Source organism: Phycodurus eques, chromosome 19 (genome assembly GCF_024500275.1).
Source record: "Phycodurus eques isolate BA_2022a chromosome 19, UOR_Pequ_1.1, whole genome shotgun sequence".
Lineage (NCBI taxonomy): Eukaryota > Metazoa > Chordata > Actinopteri > Syngnathiformes > Syngnathidae > Phycodurus > Phycodurus eques.
Genome location: NC_084543.1, coordinates 19,135,932 through 19,158,119, shown reverse-complemented (window position 1 = coordinate 19,158,119; position 22,188 = coordinate 19,135,932). Strand labels below are relative to the sequence as shown.

The following is a 22,188-nucleotide window of genomic DNA, read 5'->3' as shown; positions in this document are numbered from 1 at the left end:
CACCACCTAGTCGGGAGTTTGCTCTGATGGTGGGGGAAGATGCCAGTCTAACCTGGCAGGCCCAAACGTATTGTGAAGGTCTGCTGGGAACGTCTGGCAGACACTGTGGATAGGGGCACTGCTGACCTCGGGACGTTGTGAGTCGGTGGGGAGAATACTTCGAAGACCTCCTCAATTCCACCGACACGCATTCCCATGAGTAAGCTGAGTCTGGGTTCTCTGAGGCGGGCTCTCCTATCGCTGGGTTGAAGTTAGCGAGGTGGTTAAAAAGCTCTTCGGTGGCAAGGCCCCGGGGGTGGATGAGATTCGCCCAGAGTTCCCAAAGGCTCTGGATTTTGTGGGGCTGTCCTGGTTGACAGGCCTCTGCAACATCGTGTGGACATCGGGGACAGTGCCTCTGGATTGGCTGACTGGGGTGGTGCGCCCCCTTTTTAAAAAGGGGGACCGGAGGTTGTGTTCCAACTACAGGGGTATCACACTCCTCAGCCTCCCTGGTAAGGTCTATTCAGGGGTGCTAGAGAGGAGAGTCCATCGGGAAGTCAAATCTCAGATTCAGTAGGAGCAGTGAGGTTTTCGTCCTGGCCGTGGAACAGTGGACCACCTCTACACCCCCGGCATGGTCCTCGAGGGTGCATGGGAGTTCGCCCAACCAGTCTACATGTGTTTTGTGGACTTGGATAGGGCGTTCGACCGTGCCCCTTGGGGAGTTCTGTGGGGGGTGCTTTGGGAGTATAGGGTGCCGAACCCCCTGATACGGGCTGTTCGGTCCCTGTACAACCAGTGTCAGAGTTTGGTCCGCATTGCCGGCAGTAAGTCGGACTCGTTTCCAGTGAGGTTTGGACTCCGCCAAGACTGCCCTTTGTCACTGATTCTGAAGGAGAATCTTCAGCTATCAGTTTGTGACCTCAAGCTGAAGCGCACTTGGGTTCTGCGGCAGGATAATGATCCAAAACACAAGTCAACTTCTGAATGGCTTAAAAAAACAAAATGTAGGTTTTGGAGTGGCCTTGTCAAAGTCCAGATTTGAATCCCACTGAAATGCAGTGGCATGACCTTTAAAAGGCAGTTCATGCTCAAAAACCCTAATTTTTTTCTGAATTAACATTTCTGCAAGGAAGAGTGGGCCAAAATATCTCCTCAGAGATGTGAAAGACACATTGCCAGTTATAGAAAACGCTTGTTTTCACTTGTTGCTGCTGAGGATGTCCCAACCAGTTATTAAGTTTAGGGGGCCATTACTTTTTCACATAGGGCCAGGTAACTTTGAATATTTGTTTCTTTCCCTTAGTAAGTCAAATCCCCGTTTAAAAACAGAATTTTAAGTTCACTAGGGTTTTATTTATCTGACATTTACATTTGTTTGATGAGTTTCAACAAAGTGGGGAAACTATACGAATATATAAGAATTGGAGAAGGGGCCAGTATTTTTTTCAGAGCACTGTACATTAGATGCCGGTGTGGTGCACGACTCGTTAGCACATCTGCCTCACAGTTCTGTGGACCGGGGTTCAAATCCCAGCTCCACCTGTGTGGAGTTTGCATATTCTCCCCATGCCTGGGTGGCTTTTCTCAGGGCACTCCGGTTTCCTCCCACATCCCAAAAACATGCATGGTAGGTTGATTGAAGACTCTAAATTGTCTGTAGGTGTGAATGGTTGTTTGTTTCTATCTGCCCTGCAATTGGCTGGCGACCGGTTCAGGGTGTACCCCGCCTCCTGCCCGAAGATAGCTAAGATAGGCTCCAGCAGCCCGCGACCCTGGATGGATGGATGGATGTCTATTAGTCATTTGGCTCACGGCCCCAGTCCGTTGCTTCTTATATTCATTAAATGGGGGTTCGTTAAAACAAGGTTCTACTGTATGTTGTTGTTTTTTCCCTAGCATTTGCGGCTCCCAATTTACAGTATTAACATTGTTAGTGTGGGTTAGGGTTATTGAAATATCGTGTATGCGAGTAAACAAATGTAATGATCAGTATTAAAAATGATATACTGCAGGGTGTTTTGGTACCTGCTGTTTCCCCAAATATATTATTTTGTGTGAATGGCTAAATAAGAGGTACAAGGTACTTTTATTGTCAAGTCTACAATATGTGTAGCACATACAGAGGATTGAAATTATACTACTTAAGGGCATTCACTTTGTATATTTTGTAGGTTGTCACTTTAGGAACTTGCACGAGACTCGAATGTTAAGATTTGAGAATTACTTGTGACTTGATCACTTCCCTGGAGTCTCAAGGCTCGAACACAGGACAGTTGCGTCTATGTAACCCTGTGAACCTTGGGGATGGAACAACTCTAATATTAAAATGTAAGATGAACATTAATGCAATGAATGGAATAATGAATATAGTAATATTTTAGACAATACAATTCCCATAACACAAGCAGGTCATGGGCCTTGTCCAGGACCACCACAGTTGGGTTCCGACCCCGATTCTAACCTGTATGAGATTTGGAGTTAATCTTACCACTGCTGCACTGATGAAGACCTAAACCCAATGATGAAATAACCAGATGTTATGGTTACAATTCTACAGTGTTTTTCATTAAAAAAAAAACGAACATTCCTGGTAGGTTTAATCTATTATTAATCACTTCGTAGAGCTCCTGCAAGGCAGTTTGTGAAGAAGGTAGATCCCAAACAGGAAGCTCTCGCCAAGCTCAGACACAAAGCACCAGTGCCACAACACAAAAAGGTAAGATAATTTAGTGTGACATCAAGGAAAAGTATGAATATTGAATGCTCACTCCTCACTGATTTCAGAAAGAGTTGGTGGCATGTCCTCCAGTGGAAAAGCAATATCCTCCACACACTCCATCCCCACAATCTTCTCCTCCCGCCACCATGGGCCCTCGTCTCATCTCCAATAACATGAGGCAGAAGCAGCGCCCCCTGGAAGATTTGTTTGGCTCACAGTGCTATAAACACATTTTAACGTCTCCCCCTGAGCCCCCCCCACCTCCTGCACTTCACATCCCTGACCCACCAACCATGGTTGCACCATCTCTTAGTGAGTCTACCAAAATATTGTATCTTTTAGTCACAAAGCATGTATTTTCTATCAGAAACATGAAGTGAAAAGTTTCTGTTATCAGTACTATACTCTCCAAAGGAGAACCAGAAGACCCAATTTAATAATAGACAGTTATAAAGAAGCAACCAAAAGAATGTTTTTTTGTTTAATAACACATCTGTTATGATTGTGTTATTATATTTTTGGATGATTCAACATAGAGCATGTCACATCAACAGATGAAAATTGGTAAGAAACTAACTCAACCTGAGGTTTGACTAAAGCTTAACCATAGCCTTACAAGTGAGAGGTGGGGTACACCCTAGCGTGGTCAGCAGTCAATGGCAATAATAAAATTTAAAAAACAAACAACCATTCACGGGTAATATAGTCTTCAATTAACCTAACGAACGCTTTTGGAATATTGGAGGAAGCCAGTAAACCCTCGTTTATCATGGGGGTTACATGCCTGAAAACGATGAAATCTGCGAATTAGCAACCTATTAATTATTATCTAAATGTGTAAGTTTCATATATGCAATTCAATGCCAATATGTGATACATTTGATAGGTGCAGGTATTTTATTTGTCCACTTGACGCCATTCTACACAAGCACATGCCTATTGAAGACGGGTGTGCTCTACTTGATTGATGTGAATAGCACATGCAGACATGGTGTGACCAGGCGATTTTCCTGCCTTGAGCAATGGCACCGTTCCTCACTGACGGTCCTGGCAATGTAGTCAACGAAAAGTATTATGGGAACCCATAATTCATTGCGGTGACGTTTTCAACTACATACTGTAGCTGTAGTAAATCAAGTTAAAAATTGCTCTTTACTTGCATTGGTTCCTGTTGATATTGTTATGAGTGTGTGAATTAGCTATTTGTCAGGCTAAGGTTTGTATTTTGTATTGTAATTTTCTCTTTATTTCATAAAACTCTAACTGTGGCTTGTGTTTGAAACAGTGGCTTTCCGGTCATGTTTTTCTATCCTTAAGCAATTTAGCAGATGTATAAATTGAGATTACTCAGTAGGGTTTCTTTATCTGCAAAGAATAATAGCCCAATTTACCTTATGTAAGTCATTGCCGCAACATTAAAATCATATAGCTAATAAAGGCAACTGTATGAGAGATGTGCAGGTGAGTAATTAATTGCACTACGCTGACCTATTTAAAAAAAAAAAAAAAAAAAAAAAATCTGCGAAGCACTGAATCCGGAATAAATATGACGCAATATAGTGAGGGATTACTGTGCACTAAAGGTTGGCCAGACAGTGACACGAGGGACTAAAAAGGGGAAAAGCTAAATCAATATCTACATAAAACATTAAAAATCGAGTTGCCCTTAATATTGACTAAACAGTTAGTTATGGTTTAGTTAGTTTGTTTGTATATTTTGCAGTGGGTTACATTGACACATGAACATTTCTAGAGTTGCAAATGAAGAAGCATAGCTGGATGGTGAAAGGGTATTGTTGCTTCCTTCATGCCTGCACTCCATTTCATAGGTATGATGCCAGAGGATGAGAGCTGTCACTCTCAACTTTCTCATTATTCTCCTGGTGTTTACTTCTCTTACAACGTAATGCCAGGAAAACTGTTCCTGCGCAAAGAGGTAAAATGCACACAGAGGCACAAACATTCATAGAGGAGCTTCATCTGACACTCTCTGTTATGTTGTGGGTTAAATTCAGCCATGTGAAACAAGAACAAGTAGTTAAGTAGTTTTTGGTATGAAACGTCTTCTGCTTGGCTTAATATGTTCATTGAGATTTGTTCACTTTCTGAGACTGAGTTAATGTTCTAGATCGCTATTGTAGATGAATCAGTTCAATCACAAAATGTAAAACAGTCTACAAACGGAGGTCTTTTTCCCCCACCCTTTCAACAACTACAGTATGTTCGTATTTCAAATGTTTGTGTTCAGGTGTTTTACCCCAAAGACATGTTCAACCAACCCTACATACTCAATCTTTTATATGAACAGGTTAGTACAGATATCTAATTGTATTCATTTTTGTGTCTTTCTTGTTCTAGTTATAGCTGGAGATTTATAGCTGTTTTGTGATAAGGCAGGCGTCTGACTTGTTCCTAATTCAGTATGTTTGTTTTTTTTTAAGATCATGAGGGACACTTACTCTGAAAACTGTGTGAGAATAAACAGAGAGGAAATAAGGAAGATGAAAGATCTGCTAGGTGAGAATTTTGATGCTTGTCAATCATCTAGTTACAGAGGTCACTAATTGGCGGCCTGCAGTCCTGGTCTGGATCCCGAAGCTGTCCCATATGGACCCAGAGCTACAGCCAAAAAATAAGGGTTACAATTCAGTTATGATTCAAAACCTGATGGGGCACTTCGATTTAAGCGGTACAGCCATTGGAGACCTTACGGTAGTGATGTAGTGGATGACGAAATGCTCAGACCATTTACATGAGAGTTACTGTAAGCCATCCTTGTCATGAACGGAACAGAGGATAAGACCTAGAAATGCATGACTCTAAAACAAATGGACAGTTTCAAAAAGAGGTTTAATATACGGGCAGAGGTCGGTACACAGGCAGGGAATCCAAAAAAGGCAACAATATCCAAAGACGTGAGGCAAAAAGGCGAGGTCGATAATCGGAACAGGGTCTAGTCTTACTGTGAGTCTGTGACGTGGAAACAAGGAATGCTGGAACACGACGACAAGGTACAACGAACTGGCGACTACAAAGAATGAGACGAGGTTAAATGCAAGGGGTAATTAGGGTGAACGAGGCACAGGTGGTGAAGATGCTTTCAGGAGCAGGTGTGTACGAGACAGGGGGAAAACAACAACCGGAGCCCCTGGATGCGCAACGTGGAAGTCCCGAATGAACAAGTCATCCATGATAAACGCAGACGGCACCCATGAACTTTCCTCAGGCCCGTAGCCCTCCCAGTTCACCAGATATTGAAACCCCCTCCGACGAGACAAACCCTAACCGCCTCTCAGTGAAGACAGGTCCCCCATCCACGAACCGGGGGTGAGGAGGGGGCCTGGAAGGCGGGACCAGAGGCAATTCCCGGGGGGGCTTGAGCAGGCTGACGTGAAAAGCAGGGTGGACCCGCATCGACCTTGGGAGCCTAAGCTTCACGGTGACAGGGTTGATGATCTTTGTGATGTGGAAGGGCTCAACGAACCTGGGAGCGAGCTTCCTGGACTCCACCCGGAGTGGAATATGTTTGGTAGAGAGCCAAACTCACTGACCCACTTTGTAGTTCGGGGCCGGTGTCCTCCGACGGTCAACAGCAGTTTTGTAGGACCATCCCTGGCGCAGCAGCATCTGGCGGGCTTGCTCCCAGGTCCTCCTGCAGCGTCTCACCAAGGTCAATGCCGCTGGAACTGTGGACTCTGGGGCTATGGCAGGAAATAGAGATGGTTGGTAACCATGTGCAACGTGAAAAGGCAATAGACCAGTGGATGCAAAGGGGAGGGAATTGTGAGAGAATTCAACCCAAACCAGTTTCTGAGACCAGGATCGTGGCTCCTGTGAAGCGAGACATCGGAGCCCAGTCTTCAGGTCCTGGTTCAGCCTCTCGGTTTGTCCGTTGGTTTCAGAGTGAAACCCAGATGACAGACTGACGGTAGCACCTATGAGATTCCAAAACTCCTTCCAAAATTGCGAAATGAATTGGGGACACCTATCGGATACCACATTCTTGGGGAAACCATTGAACTTGAATACCTGGTGTATCATTAACTCAGCAGTGTCTTTTGCTGAGGGGAGTGTCGGGAGTGCAATGAAGTGTGCCATTTTAGAGAACCTGTCCACGACTGTGAGAATGGCGGTATTTCCTTTCAAGGCCGGTAATCCCATCACAAAGTCTACGGAGATGTCTGACCAAGGACGTTGTGGTATTGGCAGGGGTCGCAACTCCCCAGAAGGACGTTTACGAGAGGACTTGTTAGCAGCACATACCTGGCAAGCATTGACATAATTGGTAACATCCTTTCTAACATTGGGCCACCAAGAGCGCTGTTCGACCACAGATTGAGTCTTGCCAATGCCTGGGTGACATACAGTCCAGTTAGTGTGACCCCAGTGGTTGACTCTTCCCCTTAAGGTCGGAACCACATAAAGCCTGTTTTCAGGGCAATTTTCAGGGTTAAGAGTGTTCTTCAGAGCCTCCTTTACCGCAGTCTCAATGTCCCAAATAAAAGCAGAAACGAAACATGACTTGGGCAAAATGGTTTTAGGGACGGACAAAGAATTCTCTGCGCAGAAAATGCGCGATAAAGCGTCTGGCTTATCACTTTTAGAACCAGGTCGGTAGGATAACGTGAAATTGAATCGAGTGAAAAACAGAGCCCATCTAGCCTGCCTCGCATTTAATCTCTTTGCAGACTTAAGATATTCCAGGTTCTTGTGATCTGTCCATACTAAAAATGGAGTATGTGCCCTCTCTAGCGCGTGCCTCCACTCCACCAAAGCCACCTTGACTGCCAGCAGTTCACGGTCACCAATATCATAATTTCTCTTGGCTGGGTTCTGTTTTTTGGAGAGATTAGCACAAGGATGAAATTTACCAACCTTGAGACATTTCTGGGAGAGCACTGCTCCTATACCGGCATCAGACGCATCGACTTCTACCACAAACTGCTGTTTGAAATCTGGCAAAGTGAGGATGGGAGCGGAGGTAAAGTTTCCATCCGAAAGGTCTGTGTGGGGAGGTAAGATCATGTAAAGGCGAGGCTTTAGAACTGAAATTTCTAATGAACTTTCTGGAGAAATGAACGAACCCTAAGAACCTTTGTACGTCTTTGCGTGACGTGGGAGTGGACCAATTAGTCACGGCATCAACTTTGCAAAGGTCCATTTTGATTTCACCTGGAGCCAACACGAACCCCAGAAAAGAAACGGACGCCTTGTGGAACTCACATTTCTCAGCCTTGACGTATAGTTCATTCTGCCGTAACTGCTGCAACACGGAGCGGACATGAATGATGTGGGTCTCCACATCCGGGGAGAATATCAAAATATCATCCAAATATACAAAAACGAACACATTCAACATGTCACGCAGGACAACATTGACAAAGTTCCGGAACACAGCTGGAGCGTTAGTTAGTCCAAAAGGCATAACCAAATACTCGTAACGTCCCGTTGGTGTGTTGAATGTTGTTTTCCATTCATCCCCCTCCCTTATCCTGACTAGATGAAATGCATTTCTTCAATCTTTTATCTTAAAATTATATCGTTGAGACCCCGGTAATCGATACAGGGTCGCAGAGTCTTGTCCTTCTTGTCCACAAAGAAAAATACGGCTCCCGCAGGGGATGAAGATGGGCGAATAATCCCGGCTGCCAGTGATTCATCCACATACTCCTTCATAGCCTTGTGTTCCGGCCCTGAAAGAGAGAACAACCTCCCTCGTGGAAGGGATTTGGCCTTGGAATTGGAAAGAACTTCTCTAATGTCCTGGTAACAGGTGGGCACTTGACATAAGTCAGGATCCCCAGATGGGGTCTGTGGATTGTCATTTGTAACATAGCCCTGACCATCACATGGAGGCTTGAAACAGTTCTGGGCGCAATTGCTGCCCCATGACATAACTTGCCCAGAGGACCAGTCAATGTGTGGGTTATGTAATTTCAACCATGGGTTCCCTAAAATAAGGTCATGATTCATGGCATCAAAAACATGAAAACTAATGCGTTCCAAGTGAGAATCAGGAAATGTCAATGTGAGTGTTTGGGTGCGCTGAGTGATCTTGCCCATAAAACTGCCATCTGCAGCATAGGTGTTGCGGTGGCGTTTTATTTGAAAGGTTCTAAGGTGCATCCGTCTAACGAGGAGGGATTTGAGTAAGTTTGCATCAGAACCATAGTCAATTAATACAGGTGTATGAATTTCTTGATCAGGAGAGCAGAGTGTCACTTTAGGAAGAACCCGGGTAGGTTCTTCCTTAATGAAATTTAGACTCACCGCTCCCGTGCCCTTGCTACCGGCACCAGCCAGCACGTGACGTGACAGTTGCTCAAGGAATGACCCAACTGCCGGCAGTGGAAGCACCGCCCTTCCCTCAGCCGGCGTTGACGTTCCTCAGGGGAGAGACGGAACCTGCCCAGTTGCGTGGGTTCATCCGTGGTGACGCTAGCCAGTGGATTGAGACCGGAAACAGGGGATCTGCCTTGGTTTGGCTGGTCACCGCGGCTCGTCCTCCAAGTCCGAGGTGACACTGCCCTCCGCCGAACTCCGTCCAGCTCGCGATCCAAAAGCCTCGTCGATTTTTACGGGGAGAGCGATGAGAGTGTCCAAGTCGGTCGGCAGGTCTAGCGGGACCAAATGATCCTTGACGGCGGGGGATAGTCCTTGAAAAAATGCATCGAGCAGTGCCCTATTATTCCACTGACTCTCAGCTGCTAGAATGCGAAACTCAATCGCAACTCAAACTCAACACCCTGCGCTTGCTTTGTTGTAAGGTGACAAGGAAGCGAGCTGCCTCACGATCTGGTGTGGAAAATTGAAAAATTTGCTCCATCGTCTTTACGAAAAAAGCCCACGAATGACACGCGGCGGAATTGTGGCTCCATTCAGCAGTAGCCCACGCCTCCGCACGAACAGTCAGGTGGGAAATGACGAAAGCGATTTTTGCCTGCTCGGTGGGGAAGGCATCTGCCTGCAGCTAAAAGTGGAGAGCGCACTGAGTGATGAATGGCTTAATGTTCTCAGAATCTCCAGAGAACCTCTCCGGTCGAGAGAGCTGTGGGCAGACAGCAGCGGAGGTGGCAAGCGGCTGCATGGTAACTGCTTCACATGGAAACTTTGGTACCATGGCGGTATTGGGTGTTGTGCCAACAGGTTCCTTCTTCTGAATCATTTTCATAAGAACTTCAAACTGTGAGGCCACCTGTCTCATCATATTGTCCTGATGCTCTGACAGTCTCTCTAGATGAAGGTGGAGGGCAGCAAGCTGCTCATCCTGCTTTGTGAGCCGTTGACCGTGCGCTTGAAGGGCTTTGCGCACCGGGTCTGAGTCTGCTGGGTCCATGTTATGGCCAGTTCGTTCGGATAGGAACCAAAAATGCACGACTCCAAAACAAATGGATAGTTTCAAAAAGAGAGGTTTAATATACGGGCAGAGGTCGGTACACAGGCAGGCAATCCAAAAAAGGCAACAGTATCCAAAAACATGAGGCAAAAAGGCATGGTCGATAATCGGAACAGGGTCTTGTCTTACTGTGAGTCTGTGACGTGGAAACAAGGAATGCTGGAACGCGACGACAGGGTACAACGAACTGGCGACTAGAAAGAATGAGACACGAGGTTAAATGCAAGGGGTAATTAGGATGAACAAGGCACAGATGGTGAAGATGCTCTCGGGAGCAGGTGTGTACGAGACAGGTTGAAAACAACAACCGGAACACACACCCATGACAATCCTACATGACCTTACTCTGCCAACCAAGTCCGCATTTCAGGCAGTGACTTTACAGTGCAAACCAGACAGAGAAAGACTGACAGATGGAGCAGGGGAAATAGATAAAGAATACTACGCTGAAGAAAGTTGAGTGAAAGACGGAGAAAGGGAGAAATGGAGATGACTGTGCTGGAAAACATTCAGAAAATGATGGCTAAAGGGAGCAAAAATACAAAACAAATGGAAAGAAAATGAATGAAAATGGAATGGACAGAGTCATTTCTGTTTAAGCAGACCTCCGCTATTCACGGGGGATAAAGACGCGGCCAGACTACGAATAGCGGAAAAACGCGAATAATTCACGACCGTGAAAGTTAACCCAAAGAATTATTTAATAAGTGGGGATATACCGGCAATAATAATAATAAGCATTTTGGGGGTTGGATTCAAATAAAACTATCAGGTATTTCAGAAAAGCACAATCATTGAACAAACCAGCAATTAATAAAATGTGATAATCCCTGTTGAGTCATCAGTCATATTAAAATCTGTTGTCTTTTTAGAATTTTAGATGTGCTCTATATTCACTATAACATCAGCAATTCACGTTTGTCAATTGAAACCACACATCTTTAGAAAAGTTTGCATACATTTTATACTTCATTTGTAGCAATTTAAAAAAATTATAAATTCAACAATGCAGGCTATCAGCAGTCACTTGAGAGATTAGCCCGTTGGAGTACGCCCAATTTGAATTGTGAGAAATGACTGGGATTTATGTTCCAACAACCTTTTTTTTTTTAAGACCACTGAGCATTATATTACTTCTGCAGTTCATGTAATTTTTGCCATTTATCCTTAATAGCTAATCTTAAACTGGGAACGATGAGCACCATCCCGGATGACAACATGAAAAAAAGGATTGTCATCGCTGCTCGGGACAACTGGGAAAACTACTTTTCACGCCTATTTCCCATTAAGGTAAAGATATAATATTTATATATCTTATTTGAGGTAAAGTTGTGTGATATAACGATATACAGTCTATCGTACAATATAACCCTTTGTCGTTTATTTCAAAGTTTGTTTTAATCTTATATATTTTCGATTTCTCTCACCACTTGTCAGGGAATCCTGTAGTTTATTTTCCTAAGCTTAGTAAAATGCTTACACCAACCGACAGGGCCCCCCCCACTGCCGTCTGCCGCGGACTGCGTAGAAACGGCAATGGTCAACAGGTGTTACAGACAAATCTGCGACCAGAAAAAATTGCAACAAGGAGGCTATCCGAGGGTTGGCATGTGGCATCCGAAAGTATGGACAAAAGTATTCTTATTTTCTTTTGCTGTCCAACTCTCTAACGCAGGCCATGGCCAACATTGGCCGAGATCGCCTCCTGGGTAGCCTCCTGGTTTCCATCTGGTCGCAGATTTTTCTGTAACACCGGCAATGTTGGCAAAGTTCCAAAAATTAACCAGTTTCGTTCTTCGTTCATAATCAAAAATTATGAACTAAGTTCAGGCGGCACGGTGGCCGACACTCTAACCAGTCGACCTCACAGTTCTGAGGACCCGGGTTCAATCCCCGGCCCCGACTGTGTGGAGTTTGCATGTTCTCCGCGTGCCTGCGTGCGTTTTCTCCAGGCACTCCGGTTTCCTCCCACATCCCAAAAACATGCATGAATTGGAGACTCTAAATTGCCCGTAGGTGTGAATGTGAGTGTGAATGGTTGTTTGTTTGTATGTGCCCTGTGATTGGCTGGCAACCAGTTCAGGGTGAACCCCGCCTCCTGCCCGATGACAGCTGGGAAAGGCTCCAGCACGCCCGCGACCCTAATGAGGATAATCGGCTCAGAAAATGGATGGATGGATGGAACTAAGTGCATTATTCCAAAAATGAACTAGTTCATAGTTGTTGTTTTTTGTTGTTTTATTTCCCCATTGTTGCCACCCATTCAGTCAACACTAGTAGCCAGCTGTAGCTTTCACCCTACAATCTCAAAAATATGAGGAAAATGTGTTGCTTGGATGACCTTTTTTTGATGAGGAATTAAAACAAAAACTGTTCTTTGTTCTTGATGTGCAAACAAAAACATCAACACAGTATGACAGGAAAGATGGTGAAAGGACATAGATATCTTTGCATGCCTGGCAACACTGGCTGACCATATTAACCAAATATTTAACCTTATCTGTTCTTATATTACAAAACAAAATAAATTCCATATTATGACAGCGTGATCGTACAGTGTTTTAACTGATACAAATAATAATTGTCCTCGTAATCCATTTTTACAATGATGTACTGTAGTATAAAATAAAAAAAACAAATAAAATAACATTCACTCCCATTTACGCACTCTCCCTGAACGGACCTCGCTCACTCACACAGCCGCGACGTGCCTGCCTAATGTAAACATGAATGGCAGTTACCAAATACGGGCTTTATCCCCGACATATGAGGGCTAGTATATTGTATAGTGTGTTCAGATGGGTCCTGTCCTGAGAGTCCCTAACAAAACCTGGCACTTTTGAATGAAAATGAACACGTTCAAAAACCATTAACAGATGCCAGAATGAGCGTGTTCTCAATAATGTTCATCACACAGAAATGAACAACCTTCAGTTCACGTTCGGCCAAAATATGAACAAGTTCATTAACTTTCATTCATTGAACTCATTCAGATACAACAGGAACACTAGCAGCCTCACCTGGTAAAGCGACTGGCCGAGCCGCGGGGGACAGACTAGGGTCGTGAAGTGCGTTCTGAGTTTGATGATCAATGGGCCCTGCAATGGATTACGGGGAACAAACCAATGTACATGGAACTGTTTGTGTTGCTCTTTGAAAAAGTATTTTTTCTTAAGGCTTCACACTAGGCTGCTTACTCTGCGAAGCTATGAAAACACAGCTGGTTTATTAATTAGGACCTCGCAACATTACATGTAAAGAGAGGATTGCGCTATTTACCGTTTTGTATCCCTCTTAATGTGAAAAAAACCAAAAAATTCTGGCAGTTCAAGCACATGTGTTTTTCGTTTGTCTATTCTCCCGCTCCGTAGCCGGCTACTAGTGTTTGTGCACGCGGTCCATCCACACAGCGCTACATTCTTTTTAATCTCTCATCTACATACTTATTTTATGTAGTGCCCCCTAGTGTTCAGACTGAGACACCACTGTTGGGTAAACCAGGTCCTTGAGAACAAGACGACAATCTTGTGTTCCAGAAACTCTGGTTAAATGGTTGGCATACTTGTCACCTGAAGCACAGTGTTGTATTTACACAATGAGATTCAAGAAATATTCCTGTTGGTTGCGTATCAATGCTTTACAGTAGGGTTTCCCAAACATTCTCAGCTGAAGAACTGCAATAGAAATGTAAGCTCTACCTCAGAAAAACACTTCGTAAATAGTATTGTCAGAATATCTAGACCATGAGCAACTTTGATTATTGCCACATATGCCACATCCTCACTGCCACCCACCCCATTTGTTAATACCTGTATCCACTAATTGCAGTCAGACAGTGGTGATGCTCAAATTTTGGGTGTGTGTCATCGTGGATTTCGCCTCCTGAGGATGGTTGCTGCATCGGGCATCGTTCCAAAACATCTCCGTCTACTTCGAAGCTACAGGTAAACATCTATTCAACATAAAGAAACAGCATAATATCACAGATTGAAAAGGATCAACGGAGGGGCACATAGCTTCACATGAACTTTGGTAGTTCAGTAAAAAGGCAAATCGGGACATCATGTTTGCAGTCGGTGTGGATGTCTGTGAATATTCCCCTTCATCCAGGTCATTTCATTCTCAGGGCACTGAGTCGATCACAACTAGACTGTTTTGGTTGTCCAAAGGGCAACAAATTAGGTTAAAGGTAGCTCTGTTGGTAGCTCTTTCCAATGTCAAGGTACCCCCCTTCCAAGGGAGAGGGAAGAAAAGGGAGAGGGAAGAAAATCTGTGACATCGCTGCGCAAGAATGAAAAAAAAAATCACAATTCTACCAGCAGACAAAGGGAGATGCACAATAATTCTTAACACATCAGACTATCATAACAAAGTACAAAGTAATAACGTACACCTACCAAGGACTGAAAAGTGACCCAACCAGTGGGGATACAAGGAGAATCCCTGAGGACCTGGGGGATTCTATATTTTAGCAGCAATTTACGAATTTTAAAAATATTTTTTAAGCGCATTAAAATTGCAATGTTTAATTTTGATAGATATTTGGACTCTGTATTACATAGCAATTGGCGGCAGAGCTAATTTCCTCGACCAGACATCCACGTTTTTAGGAAGCCAAAAAAGATTAAGACTCAAACAGTCAAAAAGAGACAGGAGGCAGAAGAGCTGAGCTGGTCAAAGGTGGATTTATTCAAAGCAGAACTAATTAGAGAGCAATTGGTCCATGGAACAAAGCCCTGAACTCGAATGAGCAAAACACGAGGTTTTATACCATTTTCTGAACCTACCCCTCTTCCTGGTTGGTCAGAACCGAGATAATCAAATTTTCTGGACGGGGCTGAGCTCAAATTGTATCCCAGAATAGTCAAGTAATTTGTTTTCATTGAGCAAACCTTAATTTTTCATTGTGTCTAAATGTTTCCAATTAGGTCCGTTATGTAACTATTTATCAGTCATTAACCTCTAATGGAGTCTGACGTTAAGCATCAGATGTAATTTATCAGTCATTAACTTTTAATAGAGTCACAGGTTAACTACCAGATGTCAGTCATTAACCTTTAATGAAGTCTGACGGTAAATTCCCTGGCCTAGCAACACAAAAATGATGATACCTGTGGTCACTTATCACTTTCAATGAGTGTGTCATTAAAGGTTTCCATCTGGTTTCTCTCTCTTCATTACCATCAATTAAATGGGTCTTTTATTTTGCTGAACATCAAACAGGTAGACATAATGCAATATTCACCTGTCCGATGTGAAGTTTCTCTCTGCCTGAGAGAGGAGGAGGGATTAAGTCACAAGTTTATTGGTGTCTTCTCATTCCGGGCACCACCTTTGGTGGGAGGCTAATTAGAAGCAGGCCAGGGGCTAATCAGAAAATTGGAAATAGGCCAAGGGCCCTGGTAACAAGGCAACTGCTCCTGCCGTCCCAGTGTCTGTGTCCCCCCAGCCTAACCGCTTAAAAAACACGTTAAGTACAAGCGTCAATCAAAAGGCATAACATTTATGAAAAATAAGATACCACAGGCATCCGACATGTTAGAGCGTCTGCCTCACAGTTCTGAGGTCCGGGGTTCAATCCCAGGCCCCGCCTGTGTGGAGTTTGCATGTTCTCCCCGTGCCTGCGTGGGTTTTCTCCGGGCACTGCGGTTTCCTCCCACATCCCAAAAACCTGCATGGTAGGTTAAATGACAACTCTAAATTGCCCGTAGGTGTGAATGTGAGTGCAAATGGTTGTTTGTTTATATGTGCCCTGCGATTGGCTGGCAACCAGTTCAGGGAGTATCCCGCCTCCTGCCCGATGATAGCTGGGATAGCCTCCAGCACGCCCGCGACCCTAGTGCGGAGAAGCGGTAAAGAAAATGGATGGATGGATGGAAGGTACCACAGTTTCCACACCAACACTCATTCTAGAGCTGTTCTATCCAGCCTATGGGTATGAACTCATGAAGCCTGCTCGGATGAAGGTGAAATGTCTTCTAAGACAACCAGAACAATCTGTCTGTGTGGAGTTTGCATGTTCTCCCCATGCATGCATTGGTTTTGTCTGGGAAAAATACTTTTAATGTTCCCCACAATTGGCTGTCCAGGGCTGGCCTCTCACCAAAAGTCAGCTGGAATAGGCTCCAACTACCCCAATGACCCTGAAAAGAAGTGCGAGGAAGAAAATGATGGATGAATGGATAGAATGATGGACATTTGATGTCACCATTTACTTGAAATGTTATTTAAAGTCAGGTCAAATTTACAGGTTGAAATCAGATAAAAATAACAGTTAAAGTTTTTAAAAGATAAAATTATTGAGTTGCAAGGTGCTACACAAGGTTTTGCTAAATTTTGTGTGGTTTGTTTGTCATTTAAACTGGAATTTTCCAGCACAGTAACTTGATTTGGTCCTGCATCGAAAAAGTTTTGCAGAGTTGCTGTCAGTTGAACTCTGCGGTACAAACCAAGTGCAACTGGAGCTGATGAATGAAAACCTACAGCTGCACTCATCCAGAGCGCCTCAAATAATTGCCATGGTTCAGTTCTTCCTCAAAGAGCTCGTGAAGGTACTGAGTGCTCTCCCTTTTCAAAGCATTGTATTCATAGTCACAAAGGTATCTTTCACCCCTGTCCGTTAGATGTGCTTTATACCTTTGTTTTGAATGGTCTGCTCTTTTGTTTTCCAGAACTCTGGCCACATGGTTGCCCTGAAGAGTTTTGTAACAGATGACAAGAGCCTGCTCAGCTTCAGCAAAGGTGATGTTATCAAATTGCTACCAATGGAGGGACTCCAAACAGGTAAGCATTGCTGAAGCCTACTAGTTAGGTTACCTAGTTAGGCTACCTTGTTAGGTTTGGGTGTGGTGGCCACCTCAAGTGTGTAAAAAGCTCAATTTATAACAAAAAATAAGTTATGCTTAGAGCGAATTTAAGTTCATGCAGATCCAGGCGAATTCCTAGTTGGAGTTTGTCAAAGTACAAGCTCAAAATGGTTGCTTCATACCAAATATCAACAATGGCCCACTTTCTATTCAATTTCGGGCAAGGGTCCTTGAGAATATTTTGAGTGTCACATCATGGGAAATACATGAACTGAATTTCATGTCGATTGGTGAAACTGTTGTACGGGGATCATCTTTTCTAACTTTCCAGGGGTCTGTAACGAGGGAGTAGTGTTCAAACAGGATCAGAATCATCTTTATTGGCCAAGTATGTTAAACACACAAGAAATGTGTCTCCGGTAGTAGGAGCCACTCTCGTACAAAAGCAAACAAGCTTCTATAACAAAATATACATTTAGGACATAAAAACAAAAGTACAACGAGTCATTCAGTAATATGTGGTCAGTGTTACAACCTAGGCTAAAATGGTGGAACAAAAAGGAGACACACCATATACAGACCCTTTCCAAAAAAAAATTATATCATGGAAAGGTTTATTCATTTTCATAATTCCATTCATACAGTTAAACTTTCACAGATTATAGGTTCAGGTCCCACAATTTAAACAATTTCAAGCATTTATGTGTATATTTTTACATAATTTGGGCTTCCAGCTCATAAAACCCACAAAATTTGTTCTTAGCAAGTCTTCCCTTGTGTAGGTAAGTGGCGTAAGGTCACAAAGGACAAATGAAAATGATTTTTTTTGTTTTTCTTTTTTTTTTTTTTAAAAAGAGGGTGAACGAAAGCGCAGTACTGATGCGACCATTCACTGGAGTTATCTTAGATCGATTTCAAGGCCCCCGAAAAAAATACATTTTCACTAGGATACACACGTTTGCAAAGATTTGTTTTCGGGGATATTGATGCCCCTGAAAAGGCACTGTGAAGGAGTATTTGTGTCCCCAAAGTGAGTCTGAGACCCAAAATGGGTTTACCAGTAACATTTGATGTGCTCCATTCCAGCATTACGCAACTCTGCCACATCATTGAACCACTGAACTATAAAAGGCAAATCATAAGGTAGTACAAGGTACAGCAACTTCTCAAATTATTTTGTGCAGGTTGGTGTTTTGGCACAATGGGAGGACGCTCTGGTCTTTTCCCAGAGGATCTAACCCAGCCATCTGCTGCTTTGGACTACCATTATCTCCAGTTGGATCGAAGAGATGATCGGTGGAAAAGCACGAGAGGTGCAAGAACTTCCAGTAAACAAAATGAGATGCTGGTTCCCACCGGCAAGCAAATTGACAAGATTGATTCCGAGTGGACTACTACAGATGTCTCATCCCAAAGAACAGCACAGACATCCATCCAGGGTTCACTTGACGAATTACAGAGGCCAAACAGTGATTCAGACAGGCAAAGAAAGGTCTCATCAAGGAGATCAGTGCAGATGTCCATCCAGGGGTCGATTCAAGATGGAGAGCTCCAGATGTCAGCAATGGCTGAGTTTGCCATGAAATTCTTTAGGTACTGTATGAGATAACATTTACACTCACTGCCACCTTAATGCCTAACGTTGCTGTGAGCACGGATTTCAAAGCTACCGCAAGCGTCTTTTGTTCTAATAGGAGTACGGTGAGTTGTTTGTCAGGGTAAATTGGTGAAAGGAGAAGACATTAAGATTATGAAAAGAGAAGCACATTGGTTTGTTATGTGTGTTTTTCAGCATTGAAATTTGGAGTTCACAGACAGGAAATGCCTTCTTCCTCTTCTTGATTTGTTTTAATCTACAGGACATATGTATAAATAACATAGGGCTGGGCGATATGGCTGAAAAATGTCTCACTATAGAAATATTTCATATTAGTCTATTAATAACCAGATTTTTTATTTATACCTATTTGAAATAATTACCCAGAGAAAAAAATGGTGAAGTGAGATAATTTTATTTTTAAATTGTAAATGGACTGCACGTATATAGCGCTTTAATCTACACAATCACAGTGCCCAAAGCGCTTTACAAAGCCTCACATTCACCTACTCACGCACACATTTATACACCAATGGGCAACTGCTGCCATGCAAGGCTCTGCCAGGCCCACTGGGAGCAAATTAGGGTTCAGTGTCTTGCCCAAGGACACTTCGAAATGCGGACAGTCGGAGCCGGGATTCGAACCAGGGACACTTCGGTCACTGGACGACCTGCTCTACCTACTGAGCAACAGAGTAAAATGTAATCTTTAACCTATAAAAAGAGGAGAACACAACTATCATCCCAGATTCTTTTTTTAATTCATTAATTGATTTATTTTTTTAATAATCCATTTGTTATCTCAAGACCAGCCCAGTTCTGAGGGACAATAGATCAGCCCAGGACTTGTTATATAATGCAGCCCGATGGAGGGCACAAGCCAGTGCAAACTGTAGGCCAGTCCCAAGCCCGGATAAATGCAGAGGGTCGCGTCAGGAAGGACATCCGGCTTAAAACTTTGCCAAACAAATATGAGCGTTCATCCAAAGAATTCCATACCGGATCGATCGTGGCTCGGGTTAACAACGTCCGCCACCGGCGCCGTCAACCTGCAGGGCGCTGTTGGAAATTCAGCTACTGTGGGTCGAAGTCGAAGAAGAGGTGGAAAGCGGGTTCTTTGGCAGAAAGAGAAGAGGAAAGCACAGAGCCTAGAACTGAATGTGGGGACTTTGAATGTTGGGACTATGACAGGAAAATCTCGGGAGTTGGTTGACATGATGATTAGGAGAAAGGTTGATATATTGTGTATCCAGGAGACCAGGTGAAAGGCAGTAAGGCTAGAAGTTTAGGGGCAGGGTTTAAATGATTTTACCATGGTGTAGATGGGAAGAGAAATGGAGTCAGGGTTATTTCAAAAGAAGAGTTGCCTAAGCATGTCTTGGAGGTGAAAAGAGTATCAGATCGAGTGATGAGGCTGAAACTTGAAATTGAGGGTGTTATGTGTAATGTCATTAGTGGCTATGCCCCACAGGTAGGATGTGACCTAGAGGTGAAAGAGAAATTCTGGAAGGAGCTAGACGAAGTAGTTCTGAGAATCCCAGACAGAGAGAGAGTCGTAATTGGTGCAGATTGTGATGGACATGTTGGTGAAGGAAATAGGGGTGATGAAGAAGTGATGGGTACGTACGACATCCAGGAAAGGAACTTGGAGGGACAGATGGTGGTAGACTTTGCAACAAGGATGCAAATGGCTGTAGTGAACAGTTTTTTCCAGAAGAGGCACGAACATATTGTATTGTAATATCTGCGATTATGAGTGTACGCATTTAAGGGGGGCTGGCGAGGGTGAGTAGTTTGTCGGGAGCCACAGAAAAGAGAGTCTAAAGACGCAAATGGCATGAATTGTGAGGTTCACTGGCACCTCCGTTCATTCCTCACCACTTGCAAAGGCATTACAGTATGAACAATCGTTCTGGCTTGACACTGGTCGAATGTTGACGCCTGTGGCTTGACGCTGCTGTACTCTAATGGATGACAGCAGCTGAGATTGGAAAATAAATTAGTCCTTTTGCTAGGCTTTGTAGGTGACGATATACCTGCATAGTTTACAGACGGCGTCGGTCGTCTCACTCTTGCCAGACTTAAAATATCCATATCCATTGCCAAACTAGTGACATTACATACACTAAGTCAACAATTTATATTGAGTGCACAGTGTTCTTTTTGTTTTTAAATAAGTTCTAAGACACGATGGGGAAATATTAAATCGCTACTGTGCATGTTACTCAACGGGTTATTAGAAAAGGGCGAATAAGTTTGATGATAAAACCAATTTTGCTGAGCTGGACCGTGATAGGTCGGAAGGCCTAAGAGCAGATCTCAATTCTCTTCCTAGCTTCTGCCTCCTCAATATGCATTAACAGCAACCCGGCAAACAGAGAAATGAGATGAGCCCTGAAGCCTCTGTTGTAGCAGAATGCCTTGCAGCGTCACCAGCATGTTTTGTTTTTGTCTATCGAACATTTTATCGAATGTATTTTCTATTGATATTGATCACCTGTCTATTGCGATATGTATTGATGTTGAATTTATCGCCCAGCCCTAGTATCAGCATTGACAAAAAAGAAATGTTTTCTTTCGGTTAAAATGTGGAGCGCTTTAACCAACACCTTCAATCTTGTCACGTTAATTGGACACCAAGTTGGCTGACTCCTGACTACAATTATGGTAGCTCTTGGATATTAATTCAGTCACTAACCCAGGGGTTTGCATACTTTTTCCACCGTTGCAATGTGAATTTGTACATACTTTGTCTAATAAAAACATAAAAACGTATGTAATTGAGAATCAGTTGAAGATACGACTGCTGTTGTAACTTCTGCAGATGACATTTTAAGACCAATTTATGCAAAATTCCAAAGGATTCATATACTTATTCTTGCAACTGCATGTGTATATTCATTTACATTACTGTGTTATACGTATGTGTGCATATGTACTGTATGTACACTGTAAATACAGTATATGTGTATATGTACTTTGTATATAGTATGTGTATATATGTACAGTATATATATATATATATGCAAAGTATGTGCTTAATATTTTTAGAGAGTTAAGACTCATGGAATAATAGTTATATATATTGTATGTATTTTATTATTCATAAATAATATCTGGCTATCATCTGTTTTTCAAAGACTGGAAAATGAAGGCTGGAAATCAAGTGTCAGGACCTTTTCTGAGGCAGTTCAATTTACAGAGGTAAAGCAAAGCTATCACGAAATTTTTTTTTACAAATCATGAAGCATTTTCAAATACACATCTGATTAATTTGCAGGTGCCCATTAAAGAGTCCCTAATTCTCTACAATGATCCCAGCAGCAATGATTTATCAGTCCAGTGCTTTCGAAGTAAGTATAATCATGCTAAATTTATTCTAAATAAACCATTTTTTTTCCTAATAGTCATTGTTTCCTCAAAGACGTGATGCAGATTATGGGTGATACAGCCATGAAAAAGCATACCACCCAAACAGACTGTCTGAACCACATCTTGCTGGTCAGTTCTCACATAAATAGTGTATCTGACACAAAATGAAAAAAAACATACAAAATGTTCTTTACATACTCTTTTCAGCTCGGGAAGGAAAGGGAACTGCTGAGAGATGAAATCTACTGTCAGGTTATCAAGCAAACCACGAACAACCATACTAAGTAAGTGTGTTTGGTAACATTTGAAACAA

The 22,188-nt window shown here is 43.1% G+C and overlaps 1 protein-coding gene across 1 annotated transcript in view; it reads left to right on the top strand.

The window, feature by feature from the left end:
- Positions 1 to 22,188, top strand: part of myo15b (myosin XVB) — a 97,037-nt gene that overhangs the window by 44,002 nt on the left and 30,847 nt on the right. Inside the window, exons 19-33 of the mRNA XM_061664044.1 lie at positions 2,608 to 2,683; positions 2,803 to 3,016; positions 4,534 to 4,640; positions 4,953 to 5,012; positions 5,146 to 5,221; positions 11,275 to 11,390; positions 13,929 to 14,044; positions 16,510 to 16,651; positions 16,772 to 16,883; positions 18,091 to 18,243; positions 18,364 to 18,499; positions 21,644 to 21,707; positions 21,784 to 21,856; positions 21,928 to 22,004; positions 22,083 to 22,159. Coding sequence (XP_061520028.1) covers positions 2,608 to 2,683; positions 2,803 to 3,016; positions 4,534 to 4,640; positions 4,953 to 5,012; positions 5,146 to 5,221; positions 11,275 to 11,390; positions 13,929 to 14,044; positions 16,510 to 16,651; positions 16,772 to 16,883; positions 18,091 to 18,243; positions 18,364 to 18,499; positions 21,644 to 21,707; positions 21,784 to 21,856; positions 21,928 to 22,004; positions 22,083 to 22,159 — 1,599 coding nt within the window. The remainder of the gene's footprint in view (positions 1 to 2,607; positions 2,684 to 2,802; positions 3,017 to 4,533; positions 4,641 to 4,952; positions 5,013 to 5,145; positions 5,222 to 11,274; positions 11,391 to 13,928; positions 14,045 to 16,509; positions 16,652 to 16,771; positions 16,884 to 18,090; positions 18,244 to 18,363; positions 18,500 to 21,643; positions 21,708 to 21,783; positions 21,857 to 21,927; positions 22,005 to 22,082; positions 22,160 to 22,188) is intronic.